Here is a 24,820-nt window from a genome sequence, read left to right on the forward strand (position 1 = left end):
TATATTAAGGCTGTTTTTATGAAAAATAAAATTACTCAAGCTATGACTTAAACTATCCAAAAATGCTTTAATATTTAGCACGCAAAATAACTTAACGCTAATCATTTTGCTGGTTTGAACTCACTGAATATATTCTTTTCAATATTATTCAAATTCACATAAGCATTCATGGTGGACATGAGCACCTCAAGTCCTCAACCAGAGACACCATTCAAAAATACACGCAACTTTTTACAAGCCAGATGAGATGATATAACATAGATATACATACATACATACATACATATATGTTACCGTAATAACTTAACAATTATTGACAGAAAGAAGCAGCGGTTACAAGGTTGATGATTTGGTGAGCTCTTGTTGAATTGCTTTGTGAAGCCATGCCTCAGCATCTTGCATCATTTCGGGGCTAAGCCTCACCATCAGGATGCAAAACTCAGTTTCATTCAGCTTCCCATCCCCATCAAGATCACCATGTCTAACCATAGCCTCTGCATCCTCTTTGCTCATCCCATCCATGCCCAGAAGCTCCGAGTTCCTCCTCAGACTCTCCGCCGTGATCAAACCCTTTTCGGGGTCAGCCAGAAGCTTGAAACCCCCACACAGCTCAGACACAAAAGTCTCCACGTCAAGCTTCTCTGCCATCACCGGCAGCAAGTCCTCAAACACAGCTGCTTCTGCAGAAGCGCTTTCTTTTTCCCCTTGGCTGCTTTCCATTGTTCTATTTTGTAAATTGTAGAAACTAGAGATAGGTAAATGAAAGAAGCAAGAGACTTTGGAAGCCGACTTGTAGTTGTGTGTGAACAATGGGGCAATGACTTGGAATTCGTTAGGAGAAATGGCCTTTATAAGAGATGCATTAGTCTATTCCACAATGCCAAGTTGTTAGGAGGAGCTAAATTCTTCATGGGTCCTACGCATTAGGAATTATTGTGTGTACAAAATACGGAGTCTAATAATACTCCAATGCTGACCCTGCATATTGAATTTAACACGATGGACTGACTAACAAATCTTAGTAACCCGTGTAACAAAAATGATGGCTTAACTTTAGTGCAGGGTGATCATGTTACTGCATTGTTTTTACTTTTTCATGGAGAGTGGCGGTTATTGGTGGGGAACAAGGGATATTATTTATAATAATGATTAAAACGTGATAGTCTTGGGAAGGAATTGGCTTCCATGAAACTTCCTCTACTCTTGTCCTGGTCTATAATTGATTAATTGTGATGTTAAAGCATGGGCCCTCCTCCTAATCATGGGCGTGATTGTAATTTTTGAATTTTAGGGGCTTGTGTCGAGATAAGAGCTGAATTCGAAAATGATTAATTCCTTAGATATGGGAGGTAGTTACTTCAATCCTCAAAAGCCTTGTCAAAAGACCGGTCATAAAGCGCTAAACCGGATGGAATCACTCGGTCTGACCGAACCAGGACCCGGTCGGTTTTGAAAAAAGAGGTATAGCCGTTTTAACAATCAGGAAAAGGGAGGGGAAAAACCCAAAAAAAACCCTAACTTCCCCCAGCTCTCTCGCCTCTCTCTCAACTCCAGAAGACCAGAACCCCTTCAAACGCAACAGCCTCTGTTCTTCGGAGGAACTTCTTCCATCTCGTCGTCGTTCTTCAACCAGTCCAGCCACCGCCGCCGTCCGCACTTCTCCAAGAGTCGTCGCAACGCCTCTGTTCGTCGCACTTCCACGTCTGTTTGCCGAGCTTCCCCTCTGTTTCGCCGTGCTTTTGCCGCCGTTTCACCGTGCTTCCGCCGCGCTCCAGCCATCGTCATCCAGCCTCGGTTCAAGTGAAAGTGTCCTGCTTCCCCCACCAACCCCGACGCCATCTTTTTTTTTTGAAGAAAAACCATACAATTGGGCTGGCCCACTCAAAATTTGCTTTCGCTCTCCGTAATACAGTGGGCCTTTCCCGATTATTCCCCCAGCCCAAGCCCAAAGAGAAAAAGGATATCTGGCCTCACCTCGCCGCGACGGCACTAGCGCTCCTAGTCGAAGTTGAATCGGAAAGTAATGCAGTGATGGAGTTTTGCCCAACTTGTGGAAACATGTTGCAGTATGAACAGCCTAATCTGGGTCGCCCCTCTAGATTTTATTGTCCAACTTGCCCCTACGTTTGCCACATTGAGAACATGGTAGGAGCACTCCTCTTTCCTTCTATTACGTCTTTATCTGCTTTTTCTATGGTTTTTACTTTTTCTATTTTCACTCTTTAGGTCAAGATTAAGAGAAAGCAGTTGTTGGTGAGGAAAGAGATAGAGCCAGTTATCTCACAAGATGACATGAAGAATGCTCCCACTGCTGAGGGTATTCTTTTTCTTTTCTTTTTCCATTCACAGACGTGCATATTCTCTGTTCATGATCCAAGCACTTCAATGCTTAATCAAGTTCAATAGTCTTTTACTGTTATTAAGCACCGTTGGTTAGTTCATCATCTTATATGTAAATTTGTTCATGATTTGAACGGTGCTTTGTTCTTTAGCTTTGTGTGATTGTTTACTAGGACAGTTGGTAGAAATTGGAACAGTTATCATTGTTTGAACTTGTAATATCGCTTTGTTGATAAATTAACAGCTCCAACATAATTGAACACTTGAACGTGTCTAAATGCAACAAATTATCCTGATAGTTTTATTTATGAAAAAAGAAAATATTTTTAGAAGTAGGGAAATGGAAATTGTGTTCTGGTCAATTTCAAATCCAAACATGGACTGAATCAATCCCAAGTAATCAACCATATTGCTGAAATGCTGAATCATAAGTTCATAACACGCTAATTATGTTCAGTTAATGTCAATTTGCATACTTCAGTTTGCTTATCAATGCTTGAGTAGAAACTTTTTGAGTTGATTCTATCGGCCTTAATTTTGTCATGCTGTTGTCATAGATTTCCATTATGATTATGTTTATTATTATTTTTTGGGAGGATGAGTTATACGTTGATCTATGTTGAGAACTAATTCATAATATAGATTTTTTGCTGGTGCTAAGGTTTTCTTTTATCTCAATCTCATAGGAATGTATAGTTGTGTTTGTTTAATTGGAAAAAGTTTTTTCTAATTCAGTACTTTTAACTAATAATTAGGGCTAAGTGCACAATCCATGCTTCTTTTGTCAACACCTTGTATCCTCTCCTGTTTTTCTTCTTATTTAACTTGGTTCCCTCTTCTTTTGCAGTGCCATGCCCAAGATGCAGTCATGATAAAGCTGCTTACACAGAGTTTCAGACTCGTTCAGCTGATGAGCCAGCAACTATATTTTACTTGTGCCTGAATGAGAAGTGTAAGCACCAATGGCGTGAAGATTAACTGCATATGCTCATGCAATCTTTTTATTATTTTTGGTTGGCCCAACATAGAGAAGCTTTTCATGTTGTTTGAATAGAAATTATATGGCAGCTGAGAGGGGTGTGGTTCTTGGTTTCCTCTTTTTTGCTAATAATTACAAAATTCTTATATTTTCCATTTTTTTTGTCTATTTTAGAATATTAATAAAATATAATTTTATATCATTACTTCATATTAATCATTGTCATTTGTTTCAATCCATGTGTATATTTAACTATTTGCTACATTGCCACTTATCGTTTGAATAGTGTAAATCATATTAATGTATTATGCAATGTAGACCAACTCCACTCAGATATCAATTACTTTACTTGTTTGTCCAAAAGTGTAAATGCATAGGAGAGACAATATTAATGGTTATATCTCTAACATTCTCCCTCAAGCAAGAATTTTTTTGGATTTGCTTGATTTTTTAATGGGTTTTCTTTTTTTTTTCGTTTATTTATCTTATGCTATTTTTTCACTTTTTGAAATTTATCAAGAATTGAACTTTAAATCTTTCGGACAAAGAGTGGATGAATGATTTTTTTTTTCTTCTTTTATGTATCTTATATTAGTCTCATTTGCATAGCATTGATTACTTTGAAATCACAAAAATAATGTTTTCGTGATTGCTTGTAGGCGAATGCTAATCCAAAAGCAACTACTTTATTAAATGAACCTTAAAATTAAACAAAGTAGTATTAACAACAAATGGTTGGAGAAGGCCCTTCTCATATATGATGGCAATACTAATTTAATAAAATCTCTGAAACCTGTGAAAATAGGCTGAGAGTACGGACGGTGGCTTTAACTAAAAAGAGCCGCATCCAATGTACAAATAATAATAGTAAATATCACAAGCTTTACAAAACTTGGACCAGGGGCAAAAGGGGAAGGGCAGCAATCTTAGGATCAATGAACAATCAGTTTCTTCCTTTCTGTCCATTTCTTTCTGGTGGCTTCCAATGCTTCCAACTTCTGTCTTGAAAGTTCTTGGAACCAAAGCTCATAGTGTAATTCGATCGCATCGAGTTCATGCTTTAGCTCGTGCTCGATGTCTTTGTCGGTTGGAGACCAAGAAGAATTGCTGCTTGTCAAGCTCAAAGCATTAGGTGTTCCCCAAAAGGCTGGGATTGTAGAGTGAGAAGAGTTCTTTGAGATTCCTTTCAGCACAATGCTTTCTGCAGCACAGTTTGTAGCCTGCAATTTACAACATTCCCAGAATGTATCAGCCAGCTTCATTTCTAAGGTTGACCAACTTAATCCCTTCTCACTCCTATCAGCGTCAGAATCAAGACAGTATTCATTTTTCATGCAAGCATCTTCAATGGCTATATCAGCCTCTGCCGGTTCTTGCCAATCTTGATCTTCCAAGCTACTCAAACTTGGAGAAGAATTATACTCACCAACAAAAGCAGCATTATCACCATTGTTAAACACAAAGCTTCTGTTGGCTGTCTCAAAATCTTCTGCTTGGTTAGAATCAACTGGAGTCGAGTTCTCTTGATTGAAAACCAATTCAGAGGGAGCATTGGTTTGGACAGGACTGAAAACCAATTCAGAGGGAACATTGGTTTGGACAGGACGCTGTGCGTTGTCTTGATCAAAAATCACTTCAGTGCGAGGACTGCTTGGCACAGGACACTGACTATGACTATTTCCTTCATTCAGCGGCTTACACCGAGGTAATAGCTTCATTATCAAGTAATCAATAAGCTCAGCTATGAAGGCTACATCATGATCGGACAGCTCCAAATTTTCAACCATCTCTGATGCCACAGAAACTGCAGTATCTGTCTCAAGGTAGAAGAGGAAATGTATATTCCTTACTTGACCTGCGAATAATAGAAACTAAGTCATTGCATTATGGAAGATGAACTATATGGTATCAATTCAATACTACCAACATGGAAGCTTGTCAAAATTAGGTCAGATATTATTTTCTATTTACCAAACTACATCTTTGGTATCTTTCCCATGTGAAAAAGAAAAAGAAAAATAGAAAGAGCATATAATCACCACAAGAATCAGCAATACGCAAGATTAATGACACTGTGATATCATCATTTTTGGTCCCTTTCAATTTAAACTCATTGTTTTTATATGTACGCCGAACTTCCAGAAGTGGACAATGTGAACTTCCATGGCTGTTTTCAGCACAGGTAATCACAGACACATGTTTGGAGTCAGCCTCGAAGTCTATAGACAAAGGACCAGATTTCGGCTTATCTATAGCCTTTGGAGATTTAGTAGGTGAGTTTAAGGGATTAAGGATTGGATCCTTGGAACACTCGACTTGCAGAAATGGGTCTCTAAGAAGCTCCTCTGCAGACAACCTCTCAGATGCAGGAACAAGACATTTGTTGATAAACTCCTTAATTTGGGGATCACTCACCCTGTTAAGGGAATTCGGTTTGATGCCCTGCAATGAAATGAGTCAGAGTAGAGGGGAAAAGAAATGCAGTTGCAGTTATTCAGATAACGAGCATGGAATTATAAGATATATCAATTGTCACTATACTTACAGAGGTAACTTTCTTGTAAATTTGAGCTGGATTCTTGCATTCGCTATACGGGTACTCAAAAGTAACCATTTCCAACATGCACATCCCAAAAGAATAGACATCCACGAGTTCATTGTATTCCTCTTCATATAGTTCTGGAGCCATAAACTCGGGGGTCCCTTTTACAAGGAAAATTTACAAATTCAGCACTCTGCATGGTGTTAACACGATGAAAAATCCAGAACATCAATATTCAAGAAAAGAAATGGCACCAATAACACTTCGAGCAGTTGGTTGCTGCATGACAGTTGCCAAACCGAGATCTCCGATCTTGACTTCTCCATGGTTCCCATTTACAAAGATGTTGTCACATTTCAAGTCTCTGTGAATAATAGGCGGCTTGTGACCGTGAAGATATACCAGACCTTGAAGAATTTGTCGAGCCCAACCTTTTATGGCTTTCATGTCAACATATCTATGCTTCTTCCGGTATCTGTTAGCAACAAGCATGCAAGAGATTCATGTGTGCATAATAGTTCAACAATACAACATAAAGAAAAGGAACGGTGATAGGTGCAAGAGAGCATACTGTCTTAGGTTTCCAGATGTGAAGAGCTCAGTAATAATGTTAACAGTTTTCTTCTTATCATCAATCCAAGAATTATAGAACTTAATGATGTTTTCGTGGTTCACAGACTTCAATAGGTTTACTTCGGAGTACAACTTCGCAACGTCATCTGCAGATCCCAGGAGTTCATCAATCCTGACTTGGTTCCAAGCAACTTCTAATCCGTCAACTTCATCAAAGCCCCTATAACTGCAAGCAAGAGAAAGAGGGAAAAAGCAGTAGAGTAATTAGCCCGCTTTCACTACTTCAAGAATCATGAAATATAATTGGAGGCTAAACTTGTTAAAGAGACATCTACTGTAATATATTAAGTTACTCCTGTGCAGAAATAAGAAGACAATGAAGTGTGAACAAAATATAATTAAATATATAACTGAAGGGGAAATTAGAAAAGAAAATCAAGTATCAGAATCATACACAGTCTTGAAAGCACCCTTGCCCAACATTTCATTGTACTGTGGGGAAAAAGAACAGCAAGACAAGAAATAAAACAGTTAATAATTAAAAAAAAAAAACAAGAAAAAGTACAAAAAAAAAAGATGATTCATGGAAGAAGAATCAACTCTTCATTCACATAATGATATACTGCATAGTACTGATGAAAATGCAGAAGCAGAAAACGTTCAAATTGTGTGTATTGTATATTGCAGTTTCAGTCTTTCAGATTCAAACACACAATGACATGCAAAACACATTGAATCGTGAAAAACACATAAACGAGGTCGTACTCTAAGATAGCGGCCGGTAGGATCTTTCTCTACAAAGTCTTCCTCAAAATCATGACTGTCCCTTGTTTTGAATCCATTGCTCTCAGGCAATGCCAACACAGAATCAGAATCCATCCTGAAAAATGCTAAGATTCCAGAAATAAAAGAAAACCGGGGATATACTTTGTTGTTTGTTTTCTTTTTCTCTTTTTTTTTTCTTTTGTTACTAAAAAGTGGTGGGTCAAAGGTGTCGCTGCTCTGCTCCAAGAGGTATGAATGAACAAGAACAACCACCTTCAGAGAAAGCTTTGGAATGAATATTGGAGAACAATTCGAATGCCGATCGCAACATGTATCGGCATTCGATAACGATGGTTTGAGGCAGTGAACCTAAATCCAGTACCCCACCTTCCATATCATAACAAAAATTCATCTTCATACGAAACCCAGAACAACCTTCCTCAAAAAATCCATTCTTTTCACCAGCCCAGCTGCTATTACCTAATAAAGGATCAAAATTGAACAGATGGGATATCTCATTAGATCACCTGCTATGAGGAAAACAGAAAACTATGGGGTAGAGTAATACGAGAAAAACAAAACAAAACAAAATCAAGGAGGAAAATTTACTTAGAGAGGGTGTGGTTTGGTTTAGTTTGGTTTGTTTTGTTTTGGTGAGTGGTGATAATGAAGAAAGAGAAAGCGGGTGTGATTTGTGAATGCGAAAGCTGAAGATGAGGAGGGAACGGACACTTGTACGGTGGCAAGTCGTAGTATCAGTTAGTCCCATGAATACCGCATCATATATCGTACCAAGTACTCTACCAACTCCTAACTCATTTGCACTCCACATTCCTAACACACCCAATACACAATAATATAAATCGCTTTTATTTATTCATAATTAATTTACAATATTCATTGATACTTAAACTACCTATAAATTTCATGTTCACAATATATCATATTTTTAATTTTAATTCTCTTGTATATCTCTAAACTAGAAGAGGATTCCTACCATTTATGTACTATTAAGCTAAAACATTGAATAAGTTTATATTTTTTAGTTATAGATAGTAAACATGATATATATATAACGTGTAGACGATCTATAAGTAAAAAATATAAATTTATTCAATATATATAATCAACTATTAAATTAATTTACATAAATAAAATGAGTGAAAGAAACTTTTATGCAAATACAATATTAGAAACTATAGATAAAAATACAATAATTCCAATTATATGTAATTCACCATATCTTAACACAAATTTCAAATACACGTAATCCGCTATACTATGTCGCGGATTACGCTGAAAATTTGACATCACATAAATCGCTACATCCTGTAGCGATTTATGACCAAATGTGTAGAAAGCATAATCTGTTACACCCTGTAGCGGATTATGAGGAGAGTGGCTCACTATAAAAAAAATCAGGAATACCTCTATGATAGTAACAACCTATTATGCAAAATGCACGAATTGATACAAAACGTAATCGTCATAAGTAATAAGTCGTACAAAAATAATAGTCACCAGGCATTAACACTAACACAAAATAAGTTTAACTACATAAGTCATACAAATATAACTGTCACAAGTCGTTAAAACTAATAGAAAATAAATAAGTCATAATTCATACAATGATAACGGTCGGAACTAACAAAATGGACGCTACTGCTGGTCACCATCATCATCATGTTCGGCCCCGAATGGACCAAGTAAGTGCAAGCCTGTGCCACACCGAGTCGGACGCCTCATTCTGGTCGCTCGCCAATCTCCGAGTGGAGCATCCTGTAGCCCAACTCCAAATGCAGATGGCGGCGTCCCCCTATGCCGAACCAAATATTGTACGGGTTGCCTGCGGGCTCATTCAGGTCGACTATGAGCTGGAACTCAGGAACCTGGAATAGTACATTTGCTGGCTGTGGCCTGTACTCCGGAGGCTCGGACGGACCGCCTGGAATCGAATTTTGGTACTGATGAACGTTGTCACCTCGTATGATCTCAGCGAAATTCGCATAAAACTGTGGTCCAACCAGCTGATCATCCAAATCCATAATAAAAATAGTGGTAGCAAGATCAGTAAAAAATGACATTCATACCCCTTATACATCATCAATTTTTACTAATATCCCTATGGTAACAAAATTCGAGTAGTTTAATCTCATTAACACATTTTTTTTTCAGTAACAATCATATTTAACCACTCCATTTACGCATTCCACCTATCAACCTAACATTCACTTATTTATTTATTTATATTTTTAAAATCATATGACCTTTTAACAAATTTCAAATCAAATAATAATTCATAACAGTTCAGGCTTGATAATTCGTAAATAATTTATAGGTAAATCACCAAAAATGCATCTAAATAATTTTATAACTAACAAAATTGCACTCAAATAATTTAAAAACGCAACAAAAATACTCAACAGTAAATATGTATTTTTAAAAATGCCTTAGAGATTGAATTTTGATACAGTTTTTTGTAAACATGCTTAAGAAAATGATATATTTTCATACTTAAAATTTGGTGATTTTTCTATATATATATATATATTAAAAAATCACAAAAAATATACTTAGTAAAAAATTATCAAATTTTAAGAATAATAATAATATCTCATTTTTCTAATCATACTTGTAAAAAATCGCATCAAAATTCAATCTTTAACGTATTTTTTTGAGAAATATATATTTAATATTAGATAATTTTTGTCGCGTTTTAAATTATTTGAGAACATTTTTATCGATAGCAAAATTTGGGTTCATTTTTATCAACAATAAAATTATTCAAGTACATTTTTTATAGTTTACCCAAACTATAATATGTTGTAAGTCAGGTTTAGGCCAATAAATTTTATTGCAGGATTGACCTAACCTGCTTCCACCCTAAATACCTTCCTTGCATTGATCCTTAATCACTTCAAAACTATAGAAGTTAACTATTGGATTTCACACCCTCAAAATGTAAGAAATATTGAGTTAAGTCTCAAAGTGGTCCCTGAAGTTACACTCGAGTCTCGAAATAGTCTCCAAACTTAATAGTTACCCAATTTCATCCCAGAAGTTGTACGCCAGAATCCACAGACGTCCTTCTAGAAATTCCCATCCACTTGGCTCCATCAAAAAGCTGATCTGGACTCCTCTGTGACACGCTGGCGAAGAAACGGCTAGCTGACGTGGATGAGTACACTTTATTTTATTCAATTTGGTCCCTAAATTGAAGTTAAAAATCCTACCCCCCCCCCATTTTGAAGATCACTCCCTATATTGCACACTCTCTTCTCATCTCTTCGCTCTTCTCCATCTTCAAAGCTACACTGTTATGGCTAGCGCGATCAACGCTGCTGGGAGCTCAAAAACCCCATGATCTTTTGGAAGCATTATGAGAAAAATGAATAGAAATAGAAATTTGCATTTGCCAGAATGGTATGAATGTGGGTCGAGACTAGTGTTGCGATGGTCAGGGATGGATTCTAACCCAGAGAGATCATTCATCGGTTGTCCAAACTACAATGTAAGTGGTTGTTGTTGTTTGCTTTGTTTTTGAATATGAACTTGGCTGATTCAATTTTTTGGGTACAGACTATAGGTAAGAGGTGGTGTGGATTATTTCTGTAGGTAAATAAAATTCTAGAAGAAGATGTGATATCATGTGATGGTAGAACAAGCCCTTCAATTGACAATGAAGAATACAAGATGAAGATTGCTTGAAAACTTGGGAGGTTAGAGTCTGAAGTTAGGGTTCTAAAAATGGGTGGGATTTTAGTATTTGTATTTATGCTGCTGATTATGGGAATTGTTATTCTATTAAAGTTAGATAGACAATTTGGCCAATTGTATCTGGTAAAAAATAAATGACATGTTATATGCACATATTTTTCCTGTACTTGTACCTATCTTTTTGTTTGAAAGAAATGCAAATTAAAGTAAATGACATCACTGTGCTTGCGTATTTTAGAAATTGAAAAAATAATATGAGATAATCCATTCATCCATATTATAATATTTATGGCTTTAAGACCTTACAAAGCCATAAAGCCATAGGATCCTAATTAAAAAAGCATTGAAAGTATACAATCCAAACAAAATAGATGGACAAAAACACTAATTGTTCCGTATACGTAATAATCTAAGTTTTTATTTTTTTATTTTGGGTGGTCTGAATTTAGGTTGGGCACAAATTTCATGAAGTTTGCAAGGCTTGAAGCAATCCGATGTGTTGCACTTTGCATAGGATTAGGTGGATGATTCGTTGCTGGTTGAGTGCTAGCTAGTAGGGTGGCAGCAGATGGGGTACTTGCTGATGGATTGCTGCTTCCTGAAGTGAATTTTGTGACTTTGGACAACTTCCTTTGGAAGGAAATTTTGGTGGCCTAATAGAAGTGGGTAAAACCTATCAGCAAAAATATGTAAAATAATTAGTAAAATTGATAAGAATATATATTTAATAAAATCAATGTCATTTAATACTGTAAACCTGTTGAGAGTTATCAGTTTCTACAAGGGTGGTTGATTGAGTTTAAGTTGGATTTCAGTCTGAGGTTGTGGGACAAGGATGGCTTCACCATTGTTTACCAGTCCAACTAAAGCAGAAATTTTGGTGACCTTCACTACCATTAGCAGTAGTAGCCTCTTCTTTATCAGCAGCTCTCTTTGCACAATTTCTTTTGGTGTGTCCTGCTTCACTACAATAACGACAACGACCTTTTTAATAAATTCTTTTTAACTTAATCCTCTGCTTTTTACTTCCACTCGACTCCTCATCTGCATCCTTTCTTCTTTTTTTCTTAAGTGACCCTAGCTTCTTTCTAAACTTTGGTGCTTGTGTCTGTTATATGGTGACTTTTTCTATAGTGCTTGACCTGAAATTAGATTGATATGGAAGACATATGTGTCATTATATGCTTCCATAGTTAATCACTTATGACAAAATTCATCCAGTCTTTTATCAGTTCTTGCTAATGCAGCAAAAGCATGCACACATGACATCCCTAAATAGAATTAACACAACAACAAAGATAATAATAATAAGCCAACTATAATCTCAATTGCCACTCATGGACAACAATAATAAGATAACAATAAACATATAAAGAAATATTACCACTTAATTGCCTAATGTAACACCCTACCACACTAAGCTTTACGCTTAAGTCGTAAAACAAAGGTGGAGTGGTATTACGACCTCTAAAATAAAATGAGTTTATATAATAACATAAGAATTATAATATGCTAGGAGCCTTGAAGAATAGAGGAAATAAAAAATCGTGAAATAAAAGCGCAACGCTCAAGGAACGAGTTAACTTGCGTGCAAAGAAAACCTTAACTTATTAAACATAAGATAACAGAAGTAGGAATAGAGTGCCAAAGATATAAAATAATAAGCTCCTAACTCAGCTCGCGAAGTCAAGACTGGCCGGAGAATATTTATGCATATATACATACATATCCAAAACCCAAAAGTTCATATACACAGTCCTGCCTCTCCATAAACCTCTAAGAGAATAAAAAGAACAAGTTATGTAGAGAGAAAACTAAGTACACATATATACATCACTGTACAGCAAAACCATCCAGTAACCACTCCACTTCAAGAGTCCAGACGCCTAACGAGATGCCTTTCGACCTGCATCTAAAAAATAACAACATAGTATGGAATGAGAACCGGAGGTTCTCAGTATGGTAAAGGTGCCACACACAATATATAAGATCTTGGGAATGCTAGAGGCAATCCTAGAACGCCGACACTCAGCTTGTAAAGTTTAAAGTATTAAATAGAAGTCATAAGAGGTGGTTTTCTAAGAATATTTAAACCTAACTTAACTTAACCTTAAAATCTAAGTCCCATACTGCCATTCTTCCGTACCTCCAACTCCATCATGCATTTTCACAGACAAACAAGCAAATAAAGGCAAGTAGAAGAAGGTTACAATTACTGCAGGTAACAAATACACATTTAACATGGCAAGTACATATAGGCACACCCAATTAAAGCACAAGCAAGTAATTCAAGTATTATGCATATGATGCATGCCTGTCCTATGGCTGATGAGGCTCATCTGTTGGTTATCCAGCCAACACGACAAGTCTGAATTGTACTTAGACTGTCCCCCGACGTGCATCCCCAAGAGTCTATGCATAGCTTTATCTCAAATAATCAATATTGCTCAATGGGGGTAACATTCCCAGGAATTTATATAGTGCCCAGTCACACTTACGTTGTAGGGTCAACAGAGTATCGAGTTTTCAACCTGGTACACATGGTGGCAAGCCACGACACTTAATTCAGGGAATCTCGTATCTCAGATCATTCAAATTCATAAGCCATATAAATGATTCAATTATAATTCATCATCATCCACATCATTCTCAATCGCATCTCATTAATCATCATACATCAATCATATTCAATCCTTATCCTTCATTATCACACCTCCTACTCCGTCCATCAATAGTTCCAATTCAAAACATAATTCATTCTTTTTTAAATTAATCAAACTTAAAACATGCTCATTTTCTTAATAACTCAAAATCAAACCATATAACCTTTGAATCTAAATCTTTTTAAATAATCATATAAACAAAACCTCTAATTTTTATAAAATTTCGACAGCATCTCCTCTAAAACTCGAATTTTGTCACCCTTTTCGGGTCCAAACCTGCATTCTTTCCAATTCAACATACCCTTCCTCATCATCATAACAATCACCACAATAAATCTACCTCAGATCAACAATTATACTCATACAATATTCAAATCCAACAACCAAAATTCAACTAAAAATCATAGTTCACAAATCCTAGGCTTTTAATACAAAATACCTCATTTTTCATTCAAAATTTCCATTCCAATCATTTTCAAACCTATTACCACCAATCCAAATTGCCAATAATAATCCTCAACAAGCTCCATATCTTTTCATCAATCATCATTCAACCAAACCAAAATATAGCCATATAATCAACAATTCAATCATATATCCTTTCAAAGATCTAACTAGCAACCAATATCATCTTACAAACAAATCACCAAACCAAACCAAGCATATTCATCAACCCATTACTAAACATTAAATATACACCTGCATTCCAACTTATCCTATGGTCATCTAGCCTAAGTTTTCACAGAATATTATATATTAAATGCAAGAAATCTAAATCATACCTTAGCCGATTCCCACGCAACGATAAAGGCACTTTAATTATAATAAACACAGCCCTTCTAAAACAAACACAGCCCTTCCAGAATTCAATAAACACTAGGTTCAGCTTCCTCCAAGTTCCAATATCCACAATTCCAAGCTCCAATTATTTATTCATAACCTAATACACATTCATAACATATGTATATCCAATTTAATATTCAAAGCTCAAATTCAATAAAAATAAAATAGAATTATCGTATCCTCGCCTTACCCAAGCTTCACATAAGTAAGAGTAAACATTTTCCTCAAGCTAATTGGATCCTAAAACATCAGAAATCAAAGAAATTCAACATTCCTTCTCAAATTTCAAAAATTGGGGGAAAAGAGTGGCTGAGAATATTTAAGGGCTTACCTATAAAATTGTTCCGGTAGAAACATAGAATTCGACGCGGTAGACGCGTGGCTGCAAATGGTGTGGCGATCGGACCTCGGACGGAGGAGCTACGGCGAATTGAAATTTGCTGCAAGGGTTTCGGCGTTCCTTTCTCTCCCTGGAACTTTCACGTTGCTGCAGCCAAAATGGAGAAGAAAAGGAACGCGGGCTCATTTAAAGTGTGGGTCCGGTTGGACCGGCAGCCCAGTTCGGGTCCGGTTCTATCGGTTCGATCCGTCCGGTCCAATCTTGGACTATTTTTTTCGAAATTAGTGTCAAAATTCTCATTTCGATGAGCTCTGTTCTAATTTGATATAATATTTGCATTTCTAATCCTCCTTATTAAAAACTAATTTATTGACTAATTATCTACTAATTTGACCGGGGTTTACACTAGAAACCACATGTGTAGAACCTCTTTTCCAAATCCACAATCATATTAGTTGGCCAGCCATAAACTTTAAATTTCTCGTAATTTATGTTACCAAACCACATAGGGACCCATTTTTTTATTCCTTCCTTATCTCTTCTAATCTGCTGCGCTGTATTGGAGGTAGAATTCCAATGTCCAAATTAAGCTTGACTTTGTTCCTAGTTATAGACTTTATTGCGTACATCCTGACTTCTTCTAAGAATGTGATAATAGGCTTGGCTCTAGCTTCTTTAATCTTAGAGTTTAAGATTTCACAAGTATTATTGCAGATGTTGTCTATTTTAGGTGCATTACTGAAGAAAGCTCGACTCCAAGAGTCTCTAGGCCACTTATTCAAATAATCCCAAGCATCCTTATTAATCCTCTCAATTTTTTTGATAATTTCAAAGAATCCATCCTAGCTAGTACACCTTGTACAATTCTACAATAGCCTTTTAAGCTGGAGATCCTTCCATTGCTTACTGGAGTTATTCCATAAATATCAAACACAAAATCTGTGACGGATATCTGGAAATACTTCCTTAATTGCATGGATGAGGCTCTGATTCAATATAAACAGTAGTTGTAAGATTTGTTATCGAGCATTAAAATAGTCCTTGAAGTTGCATAAATAACATCTAAGAGATCCTTAAACTTTTATAAGTGACATCTAAGTGGTCCCTAAACTTTCATAAGTGACATCTAATTGGTCCATTTTCAACCATTTAAACTTATTGAATTAGTCCTCATCCATATCATCAGCACATTGTAAAACATGTATAAACAGCAGTCCAATATATATATACAGAAGTTTAACAACTATGGAAATGAATAGTTAACATTTATCAACAGACTAACTACAGTAAAAAACAGCAGCCAAATAATAGACTACTTACAGCAGCCAAATAATAGGCTAATTACACTTATACAGATATTTTAATAAGTACAAAATAACTCAAAATTACACAGCAAAAATATTCAGAGTCAGTTGCTGCTTTCTCCCAACTTCCATACAATAGATACTAATTACACACTAGTTATATAACAATTAATAAAGACAATCAATGATTTAGGTAATAGCTATACACAATAAACTTAACTTAATTACATGCCTCTATCAAACACAGCTTATTTTGTTTGTAATCCCCCAAGTCTTGATGAAGTAATTCCAAGAATAACCTCCAGTTGTCAGTATTTTCAACAGGGAAAATTGCATAGTTAATCACATATATGTGGTTATTTTCATCTTGGCCAATAGCAAATAGGATTTGACCACCATGCTAGGTCTTCAGAAAAGTTTCATCATAGCCTATAAGAGGTCTGCAACCAGTCAAAAATCCTCTTTTACACGCATTCAAACAAATGTACATCTTCTCAAAGATTGGATGATCATCAAGATTGAGCTGATGTATAACACCAACAGTCACAGTAGAGCCTGGATTACTCTTCAGCAGTGTCAGCCTATGATTCTTCACTATCCCATATTGGGCAGCAGCATCACCAAACACAATAGCTCTAATATCTTCTAAAGTCCTAGTTAGTGAAGACTTGTTCAAATCCAAATTACACTTTATCTTAAAATATTGTGTAGCCTTAGAGTGTTTTAGATTAGGATACTTCCTTAGCTTCTTCACCAATTTACAGGCTAGCCACTTCCTATTAGCCAGTTTATTTTTTATCTTTCTTGCGTAGGTGTGGTCATCCATGAAGGTCTTGATCTGTCAGTAATTACTCTTACTGTTATTAGAAGCATACACCAGCCTACCACAGCTCTCATCCTTACACATAGCTCTCATCTTTACACTATAATTCTTCTTAAACTAGATCCTCCTACCCTCCTAAATACAATATTCATGAACATCCTCTTTAAACTCTATCAATGTAGTGAATGTCATAACAACCTCAAGTATAAGCTCTCCAAGCCTTCCTCCTTCTCTGAACACAGGAAAGACCTCATCTGAATCAACATCCTCTAACTCATCATCAGAGTTCGGAGGAGTCTTCATTTCTTTTGAATGCCATGAGTCTCCACTATCAGATTCATTATAAGCTTCATCTTGGACATCATAATATGGTGCCATATCACTAAACTCAGGAATTGATCCAAAAACTAGTTCATCATCCTCATACCCTGAGTCTGAACACACCGGACCATCATCCTCAACCATAACAGCTCTCTTTTGTTTAGTAAGTTTTTTATCTGTCTTACTTCTCAATTTAACATTAGTCTTCTTTCCTGCTGATCTCTTCACAATACTTCTTCTTTCTCACTAGACACCTCATCACCACCAGGCCGATATGCTTCATCCTCTACACTATCATCATTGTCATGGATATCTGAGGATTCTTCTGAGCTAGACAAAGCCACAAAGACTGTTTGAAGCTGTTTTTTCTTAGCAATTGTTCTTTCAATAGTTTCAGTAGCAGCTGCTCTTGTTAAAGTCCTCCTTCTATGTGATGCTGCACTTTTTAGATTCTTAGAGCCTCTCTTTAGTACATCAGACTTTTTGGTTTCTTTTAATTTTGACTATAGTTTAAGAATTGCAGTAAGTTGGGTCATTTTTTTTGTGGTGGGTTGGGTTTAGTTCTATTGGGGTGGACCATTATTTTTGGTAGTGGGTTGGACTTAGATATAAAAATTGCAATGGGTTGGACCAATATTTTTTGTGGTGACTTTGGTTTACCAACATAAATTGCAGTAGGTAGGATCTTTTGTTTTGGTCCTAGAGACAATTTATCAGTAGGCTTTGTTATAAAGATTTTTTTGGGTAGGGATAATGGTGTGACTTGGTTTAAAAGTTGGAGTTGATGGTATTGTGATGGTTTTTGGTTTGGTTGTGATAATTGGTGGTGAAGTTTGGGGTGGGAATAAAATTTTGTATCACCATCAACTCTTTGTCTTTAGATGATACTGGTTCTGCTTCCTCGTTATACAAAGGTTCAGAGACTCCATGTTCGTAGTACACATGGATAATTCCCTTGTTCTTCTGAGCAAGGTAACACATCTCCATGAGCTCCTTATCATTTGTGATAGCTCTTAGACCAGTTTGCAATGACCTATTAGGCATCAGCCACCAAGATTGAGTCACCTTGTCATACCCAATATTCTTGTGGTAGCCTTGAATGAAAAAGACATCCAGTGTGTCTATATCAACTTCCGACAACTTAAAAATCTCTCCACCATTATAAGACATACTTCCATCATGCTCTGTAATGAATGACCCTCCATGGTGAAATATGATAATCAAAAGATCATCCATCTACAATTTTAAAAAAATTTGAATGATCGGACTCATTATCTTCAACACATTATCAAATTAAAAATTTCACAACTAAAATATAAAATTCTGTTCTCAATTATAAATACAGTAAACCCTAACACATTATTGTTATTTTTATTGATCTCGAAATTAGATATTTTTTTAAAAAAATTGATAATATGATACAAAATTTTATTTAATGCATTAAGCAAAAATTATGCATAAATATTTCTTTATCATTAATAATTATATTATGTAATATAATACCATTTTTCGTTATGTTTGTATGTTTTTTCTTTTTTTTTTAAATGCATTGAACCATGTCTAATTACAAAGTGTGTCTCCAATTTTTTTTAGCATTGAAACGGGGCTAACCCTCCCCTTCCCCCTCCCCATCCCCCAAAATGATTACAATGCAGTAATTAAATGGGATAATAAGATTTTTCTATAGTCCACAGCAATAATCATTCTAAGAAATTTTAGAAAATAACAAATGCTAAGAAAAAAATTTATCTTTATTATGATAAACCACCTTGAACATTCCCTTTGATGATGAGACTAATGGTAAATTTATATGTGTATGCAAACAAATGATGATATTATTAGGAGAGAAAATGACACAAATAATATCTCAGTTTCATGTATCCTCTTATAAACTCTAATGGTAAATTTATTGTTTTTATTAATTGAATTTTTTTTTAACAAAATTCAAAAAATAAAAAAATACTGAAATTAAAATGTAAATCAAATGTAGCCAGACAAGTTTTACACAACCTAAACATATTTTCAAATAATTAAATAAAAATTTATGAACAAGATGGTGTCGTGGTGTAGTTGGTTATCACGTCAGTCTAACACACTGAAGGTCTCCGGTTCGAGTCCGGGCGACGCCATGTTATTTTATTGTTATCTAGTTCTTTGCATTTTAATGGTCGTCTGCGGCAGTTATGATTTATGAAGTTGTCAATTTTTTGTCGCCAAACATCAAAGAAAGACGAAGGTGGTTATTTGCGGTGATTTGGTCTTTCGTCGTCTTGTCTTCACTGCTTCTTCACTCAGTCTGGCAGCTGAGAGAACCACCGACAAATTGGTTACGACGATGGAGAGCAGCAGAAAGGCGGGTCGGTCTTCTCGGGCCAAACAGAAGCACGATTTGGCCTCCCTCCTCCGCAAATCATGGTACCATCTCAGGCTCTCCGTCCGCCACCCATCCAGAGTCCCCACCTGGGACGCCATCCTCCTAACCGCCGCCAGCCCCGAGCAGGCCCAGCTCTACACCTGGCAGCTCCAACGGGCCAAGCGTATGGGTCGGATCGCCCCCTCCACCGTCACCCTTGCCGTACCCGACCCCGAAGGCCACCGCATCGGATCCGGTGCTGCCACTCTCAATGCCATTCACGCCCTCGCCCTCCATTACCGCAACCACTTCGCCCCCGATCTCCACTCACAGGTTCCGATCTTATTGCTGCTAACGTATAATTCCGTTATTTCAAAGTAAATGATTGGATTGATTCCTACTCCATTGTTGTACAGGTTGCAAGCACAAATGGCAGTGGTAGTGGTGCCGGTGACGGTGATGGTCATGACGTGGCAATGGCTGAGTTGATGGCCAAAAAGCACATTCTGCTGCTCCATGCGGGTGGGGATTCTAAGAGGGTGCCATGGGCTAACCCTATGGGGAAGGTGTTCCTTCCGCTTCCCTATTTGGCCGGTGATGATCCAGATGGTCCTGTTCCTCTCCTCTTTGACCATATTCTTGCTATTGCTTCTTGTGCCAGGCAAGCTTTTGGAAATGAAGGTTCACTCTCTCTTTACCTATATCATACTTGTGTACTCTTCTTGTGCTATGTAGACAAGGGTTATGTATGTTTCAGAAGCGATTTGTTTATTTTCCTTGTTGCTATTCCTTGTCTACATTGTAATTTGCTTTCATCATGAGTGGTGATGTTTGCTTAAACCTTGCAAGATTCTTTCAATGGTTGCAGGTGGGATGTTAACCATGACCGGGGATGTTCTTCCATGTTTTGATGCATCGACCATGACTCTGCCTCAGGACACTTCATGCATCATCACTGTTCCAATCACCCTTGATGTTGCTTCAAATCATGGAGTGATTGTTGCAGCTAAAACTAAAAATAACACTCAAAACTATGCAGTGAGTTTGGTAGATAATCTCCTGCAGAAACCTAGCGTAGAAGAGCTTGTTAAAAGCAAGGCAGTTCTAGCTGATGGTAGAACGCTTCTTGATACTGGAATAATAGCAGTTAGGGGTAAGGCGTGGTCAGAGCTTGTTACCCTTTCATGGTCCTCTCAGCAAATGATTTCAGAACTCATCAAGATAAAAAAGGAGGTATAGTGGATTCTTTTGTATTAAATATATAGCATCACTTTTTAAGATGGTAGAAAGCAACCGAGAAACAAAGAAATTTATGGAAAGGGCTCTTGTTATGTTTCACTGTATATGTTTGGAGTATGTCCGATGTTTTATTTTATCCAAGAATACTTGGTCTGCATTGTGCAGATGAGTTTATATGAAGATTTGGTTGCTGCCTGGGTACCTGCAAAGCATGAGTGGTTGAGAAAGCGTCCATTGGGTGAAGAACTGGTCAATAAATTAGGCAAGCAGAAGATGTTCAGCTATTGTGACTGTATGTCAAGCCTAATTGCATTCTTATCTCTATATGTAACATTCCTCGTACCCATCTGTACAAAAATTTACTCTTTCATGTATTGTTATGTTGCAGATGACTTGTTGTTTTTGCACTTTGGAACCTCAAATGAAGTTCTAGAACACCTCAGCGGAGTTGGTTCAGAATTAGTAGGGAGAAGACACCTGTGTTCTATTCCAGCAACAACAGCTGCTGATATTACAGCATCTGCTGTTATTCTTTCTAGTAAAATTGCACCAGGAGTCTCTATTGGAGAAGATTCTCTAATATATGATTCATCTATTTCGGGTGGAATACAAATTGGCTCCTTATGTATAGTTGTTGGAGTCAACATTGCTCTTGATGATCATCTTAGCATTGAGGATTCAATCAAATTCATGCTTCCAGATCGCCATTGTCTTTGGGAGGTTCCCTTGGTTGGGAGTGGAGAACGAGTTCTAGTATTTTGTGGCCTTCATGATAACCCGAAAAGTTCACTTTCTAGAGATGGCACATTTTGTGGGAAACCTTGGAAGAAAGTTTTACATGATTTGGGTATTCAAGAAAGTGATTTATGGGAGTCCTCAAGCACCGATGAGAAGTGTTTATGGAATTCGAAAATATTTCCTATACTTCCTTATTCTCAGATGCTTAACGTTGCACTATGGTTGATGGGCTTAGCTAAACCAAAAACTGAACATATGCTTTCTTCGTTATGGAGATCTTCCAGCCGCATCAGCCTGGAGGAATTGCATAGATCAATTGATTTCTCAACAATGTGCATAGGTTCTAGCAATCACCAAGCTGATCTTGCAGCAGGAATTGCAAAAGCGTGCATTAGCTATGGAATGCTGGGTCGCAATTTGTCTCAATTATGTGAAGAAATTCTTCAAAAGGAAGGTTCTGGAGTTGAAATATGCATGGATTTTCTGGGTATGTGTCCAAAAGTTCAAGAGCAGAACTCCAATATACTTCCCAAAAGCCGGGCATACCAGGTGCAAGTTGATCTTCTTCGAGCTTGCAATGATGAAGTGACAGCATGCAAGCTGGAGCCCAAAGTTTGGGCCGCTGTGGCTGATGAAACTGCTTCAGCAGTAAGATATGGATTTAAGGGTACATACTTTAATCCTTCCCCAAGATTCATACACACAAACTTGCAGCTCTCTCTCTTCTTCCCCAAGATATGTGTGTGTTGTGGGAGAAGTAGGGTTTTTCTTGGTACAGTTTTGATGACTTGTCTTTTGCTTTAGTTAGTTGAGGAAGCATAAACATGAATCATTTAAATATTTGTGCTGTAACTTAGGGTAACCTAGCTGGAGAAACAACAAGAGAAGTGATATTAAATTATATTCATAGTAAGGATCATTTGCTTTTGACAAGGCATAATGAATTGGACATTATTTTCTTACATGATATTGTGCGCATCTGTTGGTGCCAAATAATGAAATGAAACGACAAACGTACTGGTTATTGCGAATCAATGTAGCATTTAAACTATTGAAAATCCAATTTTTCTTTGAAGATAAAATAGTGGCATTTATGTCTAAAGTTGGTTATATTAGTTTCTCCAGATATTGTCTCTATATTTGAGGTTCATAATACTATTATATTAGAATTGTGAAAGGATGCAGGAGTGTTTCGAGTTTTGACGGAAAATGACAGGTTACAACTTATAACATACTATGTTAGTTTTTTAATTTAGACATTATATTCTCTGTTTCCATATCTGAACTAGTTAATTGCTTCTTTAGTTTATGCAAAAGAATTAGAAACAATGAAATTTCTGAAGCTGAATTCAGTCTCCTTTCTGCAGAGCATTTATCAGAGTCACCTGGTAGCCTCTCCTGTCTTGAGTACCAGAATAACCACCATGATGGGCACACTCATGAGCCTTTCCATCGTAGAATGGTAAAAGTAGAACTACCTGTACGCGTAGATTTTGTTGGGGGTTGGAGTGATACCCCTCCATGGAGCATCGAGCGTGCTGGATGTGTTCTAAATATGGCAATAAGCTTGGAAGGTTCTGCTCCAATTGGCACTGTCATAGAGACAACTGAAACAACCGGAGTATTAATTACTGATGATGTGAACAACAAGTTACATATTGAAGATTATAAATCCATTTCTGCTCCATTTGATGGAGATGATCCATTTCGGTTGGTCAAATCTGCCTTACTTGTGACTGGCATTATTCATGACAACGTTCTTGTAGACATGGGCATGAAAATCAAGACTTGGGCCAATGTCCCCCGTGGAAGTGGATTAGGTACTTCTAGTATCTTAGCTGCTGCAGTGGTAAAAGCGCTTCTCCAGATAATTGATGGCGACGACAGCACTGAGAATGTTGCTAGACTTGTTTTGGTGTTGGAACAACTCATGGGCACTGGAGGTGGGTGGCAAGACCAAATTGGGGGATTATACCCTGGGATCAAATGTACTTCTAGCTTTCCAGGAATTCCATTGCGGCTTCAAGTCATTCCATTGTTAGCTTCACCTCAGTTGGTTTCTAAGTTGCAGCAAAGGTTACTTGTTGTATTTACTGGTCAAGTAAGTATTATATTATACTAGGAACTTGCTTTTCTGTTTCTGTTCCTGCACAGAGAGTTCTATGCATTCAAATACAGCATCACCACCTTTCTATCTTGTCATTTTGAAGTTAACACTTCTCTTGATACATCATCTTTTTAGTTAGTTGTGATTTTGATTGCATATTGAACTGTTTTATAGGTTCGACTTGCACATAAGGTTTTGCAAAAAGTGGTGATCAGATATCTTCGGCGGGATAACCTTCTTGTATCCAGTATCAAGCGCCTTGTTGAACTGGCGAAGATTGGGAGAGAAGCTTTGATGAATTGCGACATTGATGAACTTGGCGAGATAATGTTGGAAGCTTGGAGATTGCATCAAGAGCTTGATCCTTACTGCAGCAACGAGTCTGTTGACAGGCTCTTTTCTTTTGCTAGTCCATACTGCTCCGGGTACAAGCTGGTTGGAGCTGGCGGCGGTGGGTTTGCTCTCTTGCTTGCCAAGGATGCAGATCAAGCCATGGAACTGAGACAAAGACTACAAGATAACAAAGATTTGAATGCGAAAATCTACAATTGGCAGATATTTCTATAGAATTTATGATAGTGAATAATACGAATAGTTGTTGGAAACTTGAGTTGTTATTCTACAACCCATTCATTTGTACATTGAGATTTGAGGGTTCACGGAATTGTGTAATGTAAAACGCACAGATGTAGATAGTGTTAGCCGTATAGCTATAGGAAGACTTGATGCAAGATTCAGCCAAATTTGTCAAATTATTTAATGTTTTGTAATCATGCTTGTTAATGATCTCTTCTTGATAAATAGTTGAATAATCACACCTTATTTATTCCCTTCATAGAGATATATTTATTTACAAAAAAGTGATGATGTGCAAAGCAGGATAGAATAATAAAAGATGAAAAGAGGGGGACCTAAATTATTAGAAGAGCATCACTTGTTAATGAAGCGAAGAATCCAAAGCAGCATCTGTTGCTTCGATGCAGAAACTTCGTTCCTTTTTCCAAATCGCCTATGGGCTATAGATGGGCATATACTATAGTATGTTCAATGGACCTGCATAGTCCAAAGGTGAAATGTCATGTAAATAATAATTAGAATATACAATCAAATTGGGTTGGTCTAATGGTTAGCTCACTAGTCCGCTTAAGTAAGTGTCGTTTCAAATTCCGCCTT

At 36.9% G+C, this 24,820-nt stretch overlaps 4 protein-coding genes, 1 long non-coding RNA gene and 1 other non-coding gene across 8 annotated transcripts; 3 read left to right on the forward strand and 3 right to left on the reverse strand.

Annotated features, from left to right (window-relative positions):
• Positions 1-104: 104 nt before the first annotated feature.
• On the reverse strand, positions 105-1,241 carry LOC112695287 (calcium-binding protein KIC). Its single transcript, XM_025747566.3, has one exon. The coding sequence runs from the start codon at positions 718-720 to the stop codon at positions 334-336; it is 387 nt and encodes a 128-aa protein (XP_025603351.1). The 5' UTR covers positions 721-1,241; the 3' UTR covers positions 105-333.
• Positions 1,242-1,960: 719 nt separating this feature from the next.
• On the forward strand, positions 1,961-3,529 carry LOC112695288 (uncharacterized). The gene is made up of 3 exons (XM_025747567.3): positions 1,961-2,145; positions 2,227-2,317; positions 3,188-3,529. The coding sequence occupies exons 1-3, from the start codon at positions 2,032-2,034 to the stop codon at positions 3,316-3,318; spliced, it is 336 nt and encodes a 111-aa protein (XP_025603352.1). The 5' UTR covers positions 1,961-2,031; the 3' UTR covers positions 3,319-3,529.
• A 525-nt stretch (positions 3,530-4,054) lies between these two features.
• On the reverse strand, positions 4,055-8,027 carry LOC112695285 (probable serine/threonine-protein kinase WNK10). 2 transcript variants are annotated; one of them, XM_025747560.3, is made up of 8 exons: positions 7,809-8,027; positions 7,200-7,679; positions 6,889-6,926; positions 6,433-6,660; positions 6,116-6,336; positions 5,865-6,022; positions 5,359-5,761; positions 4,055-5,174 (listed from the first exon to the last, which is right to left on the reverse strand). In XM_025747560.3, the coding sequence occupies exons 2-8, from the start codon at positions 7,311-7,313 to the stop codon at positions 4,252-4,254; spliced, it is 2,085 nt and encodes a 694-aa protein (XP_025603345.1). In that variant the 5' UTR covers positions 7,314-7,679; positions 7,809-8,027; the 3' UTR covers positions 4,055-4,251. The 2 variants fall into 2 exon arrangements, with proteins under 2 accessions (XP_025603345.1, XP_072053986.1); XM_072197885.1 differs by lacking the exon at positions 6,889-6,926.
• Positions 8,028-14,367: 6,340 nt separating this feature from the next.
• On the reverse strand, positions 14,368-14,906 carry LOC140173321 (uncharacterized). The gene is made up of 3 exons (XR_011861936.1): positions 14,754-14,906; positions 14,613-14,662; positions 14,368-14,519 (listed from the first exon to the last, which is right to left on the reverse strand). It is a non-coding gene; the product is annotated as an uncharacterized lncRNA (long non-coding RNA).
• A 4,359-nt stretch (positions 14,907-19,265) lies between these two features.
• Positions 19,266-19,339, forward strand: TRNAV-AAC (transfer RNA valine (anticodon AAC)). Its single transcript has one exon. It is a non-coding gene; the product is annotated as a tRNA-Val (tRNA).
• On the forward strand, positions 19,308-24,448 carry LOC112695289 (bifunctional fucokinase/GDP-fucose pyrophosphorylase). 2 transcript variants are annotated; one of them, XM_025747568.3, is made up of 7 exons: positions 19,308-19,896; positions 19,980-20,244; positions 20,432-20,796; positions 20,968-21,094; positions 21,191-22,312; positions 22,908-23,641; positions 23,822-24,448. In XM_025747568.3, exons 1-7 carry the CDS (start codon positions 19,546-19,548, stop codon positions 24,212-24,214), a joined length of 3,357 nt encoding a protein of 1,118 aa, XP_025603353.1. In that variant the 5' UTR covers positions 19,308-19,545; the 3' UTR covers positions 24,215-24,448. The 2 variants fall into 2 exon arrangements, with proteins under 2 accessions (XP_025603353.1, XP_025603354.1); XM_025747569.3 differs by having other exon boundaries at positions 21,191-22,207.
• The last annotated feature ends 372 nt before the right edge of the window (positions 24,449-24,820 follow it).

The sequence above is a fragment of the Arachis hypogaea genome, chromosome 6 (assembly GCF_003086295.3).
Source record: "Arachis hypogaea cultivar Tifrunner chromosome 6, arahy.Tifrunner.gnm2.J5K5, whole genome shotgun sequence".
Classification (NCBI taxonomy): Eukaryota; Viridiplantae; Streptophyta; class Magnoliopsida; order Fabales; family Fabaceae; genus Arachis; species Arachis hypogaea.

Coding starts and splice junctions, on each gene's coding strand:
- LOC112695287 (XM_025747566.3), bottom strand. CDS start 720: ATGGAAAGCAGCCAAGGGGAAAAAGAAAGCGCTTCTGCAGAAGCAGCT.
- LOC112695288 (XM_025747567.3), top strand. CDS start 2,032: ATGGAGTTTTGCCCAACTTGTGGAAACATGTTGCAGTATGAACAGCCT. Junction 2,146..2,226: donor TTTGCCACATTGAGAACATG/GTAGGAGCACTC, acceptor TTCACTCTTTAG/GTCAAGATTAAGAGAAAGCA. Junction 2,318..3,187: donor GAATGCTCCCACTGCTGAGG/GTATTCTTTTTC, acceptor CTTCTTTTGCAG/TGCCATGCCCAAGATGCAGT.
- LOC112695285 (XM_025747560.3), bottom strand. CDS start 7,313: ATGGATTCTGATTCTGTGTTGGCATTGCCTGAGAGCAATGGATTCAAA. Junction 6,661..6,888: donor AAGGGTGCTTTCAAGACTGT/GTATGATTCTGA, acceptor TCTTGCTTGCAG/TTATAGGGGCTTTGATGAAG. Junction 6,337..6,432: donor ACATCTGGAAACCTAAGACA/GTATGCTCTCTT, acceptor TGTTGCTAACAG/ATACCGGAAGAAGCATAGAT.
- LOC112695289 (XM_025747568.3), top strand. CDS start 19,546: ATGGAGAGCAGCAGAAAGGCGGGTCGGTCTTCTCGGGCCAAACAGAAG. Junction 20,797..20,967: donor TCATCAAGATAAAAAAGGAG/GTATAGTGGATT, acceptor TGCATTGTGCAG/ATGAGTTTATATGAAGATTT. Junction 23,642..23,821: donor TTGTTGTATTTACTGGTCAA/GTAAGTATTATA, acceptor ACTGTTTTATAG/GTTCGACTTGCACATAAGGT.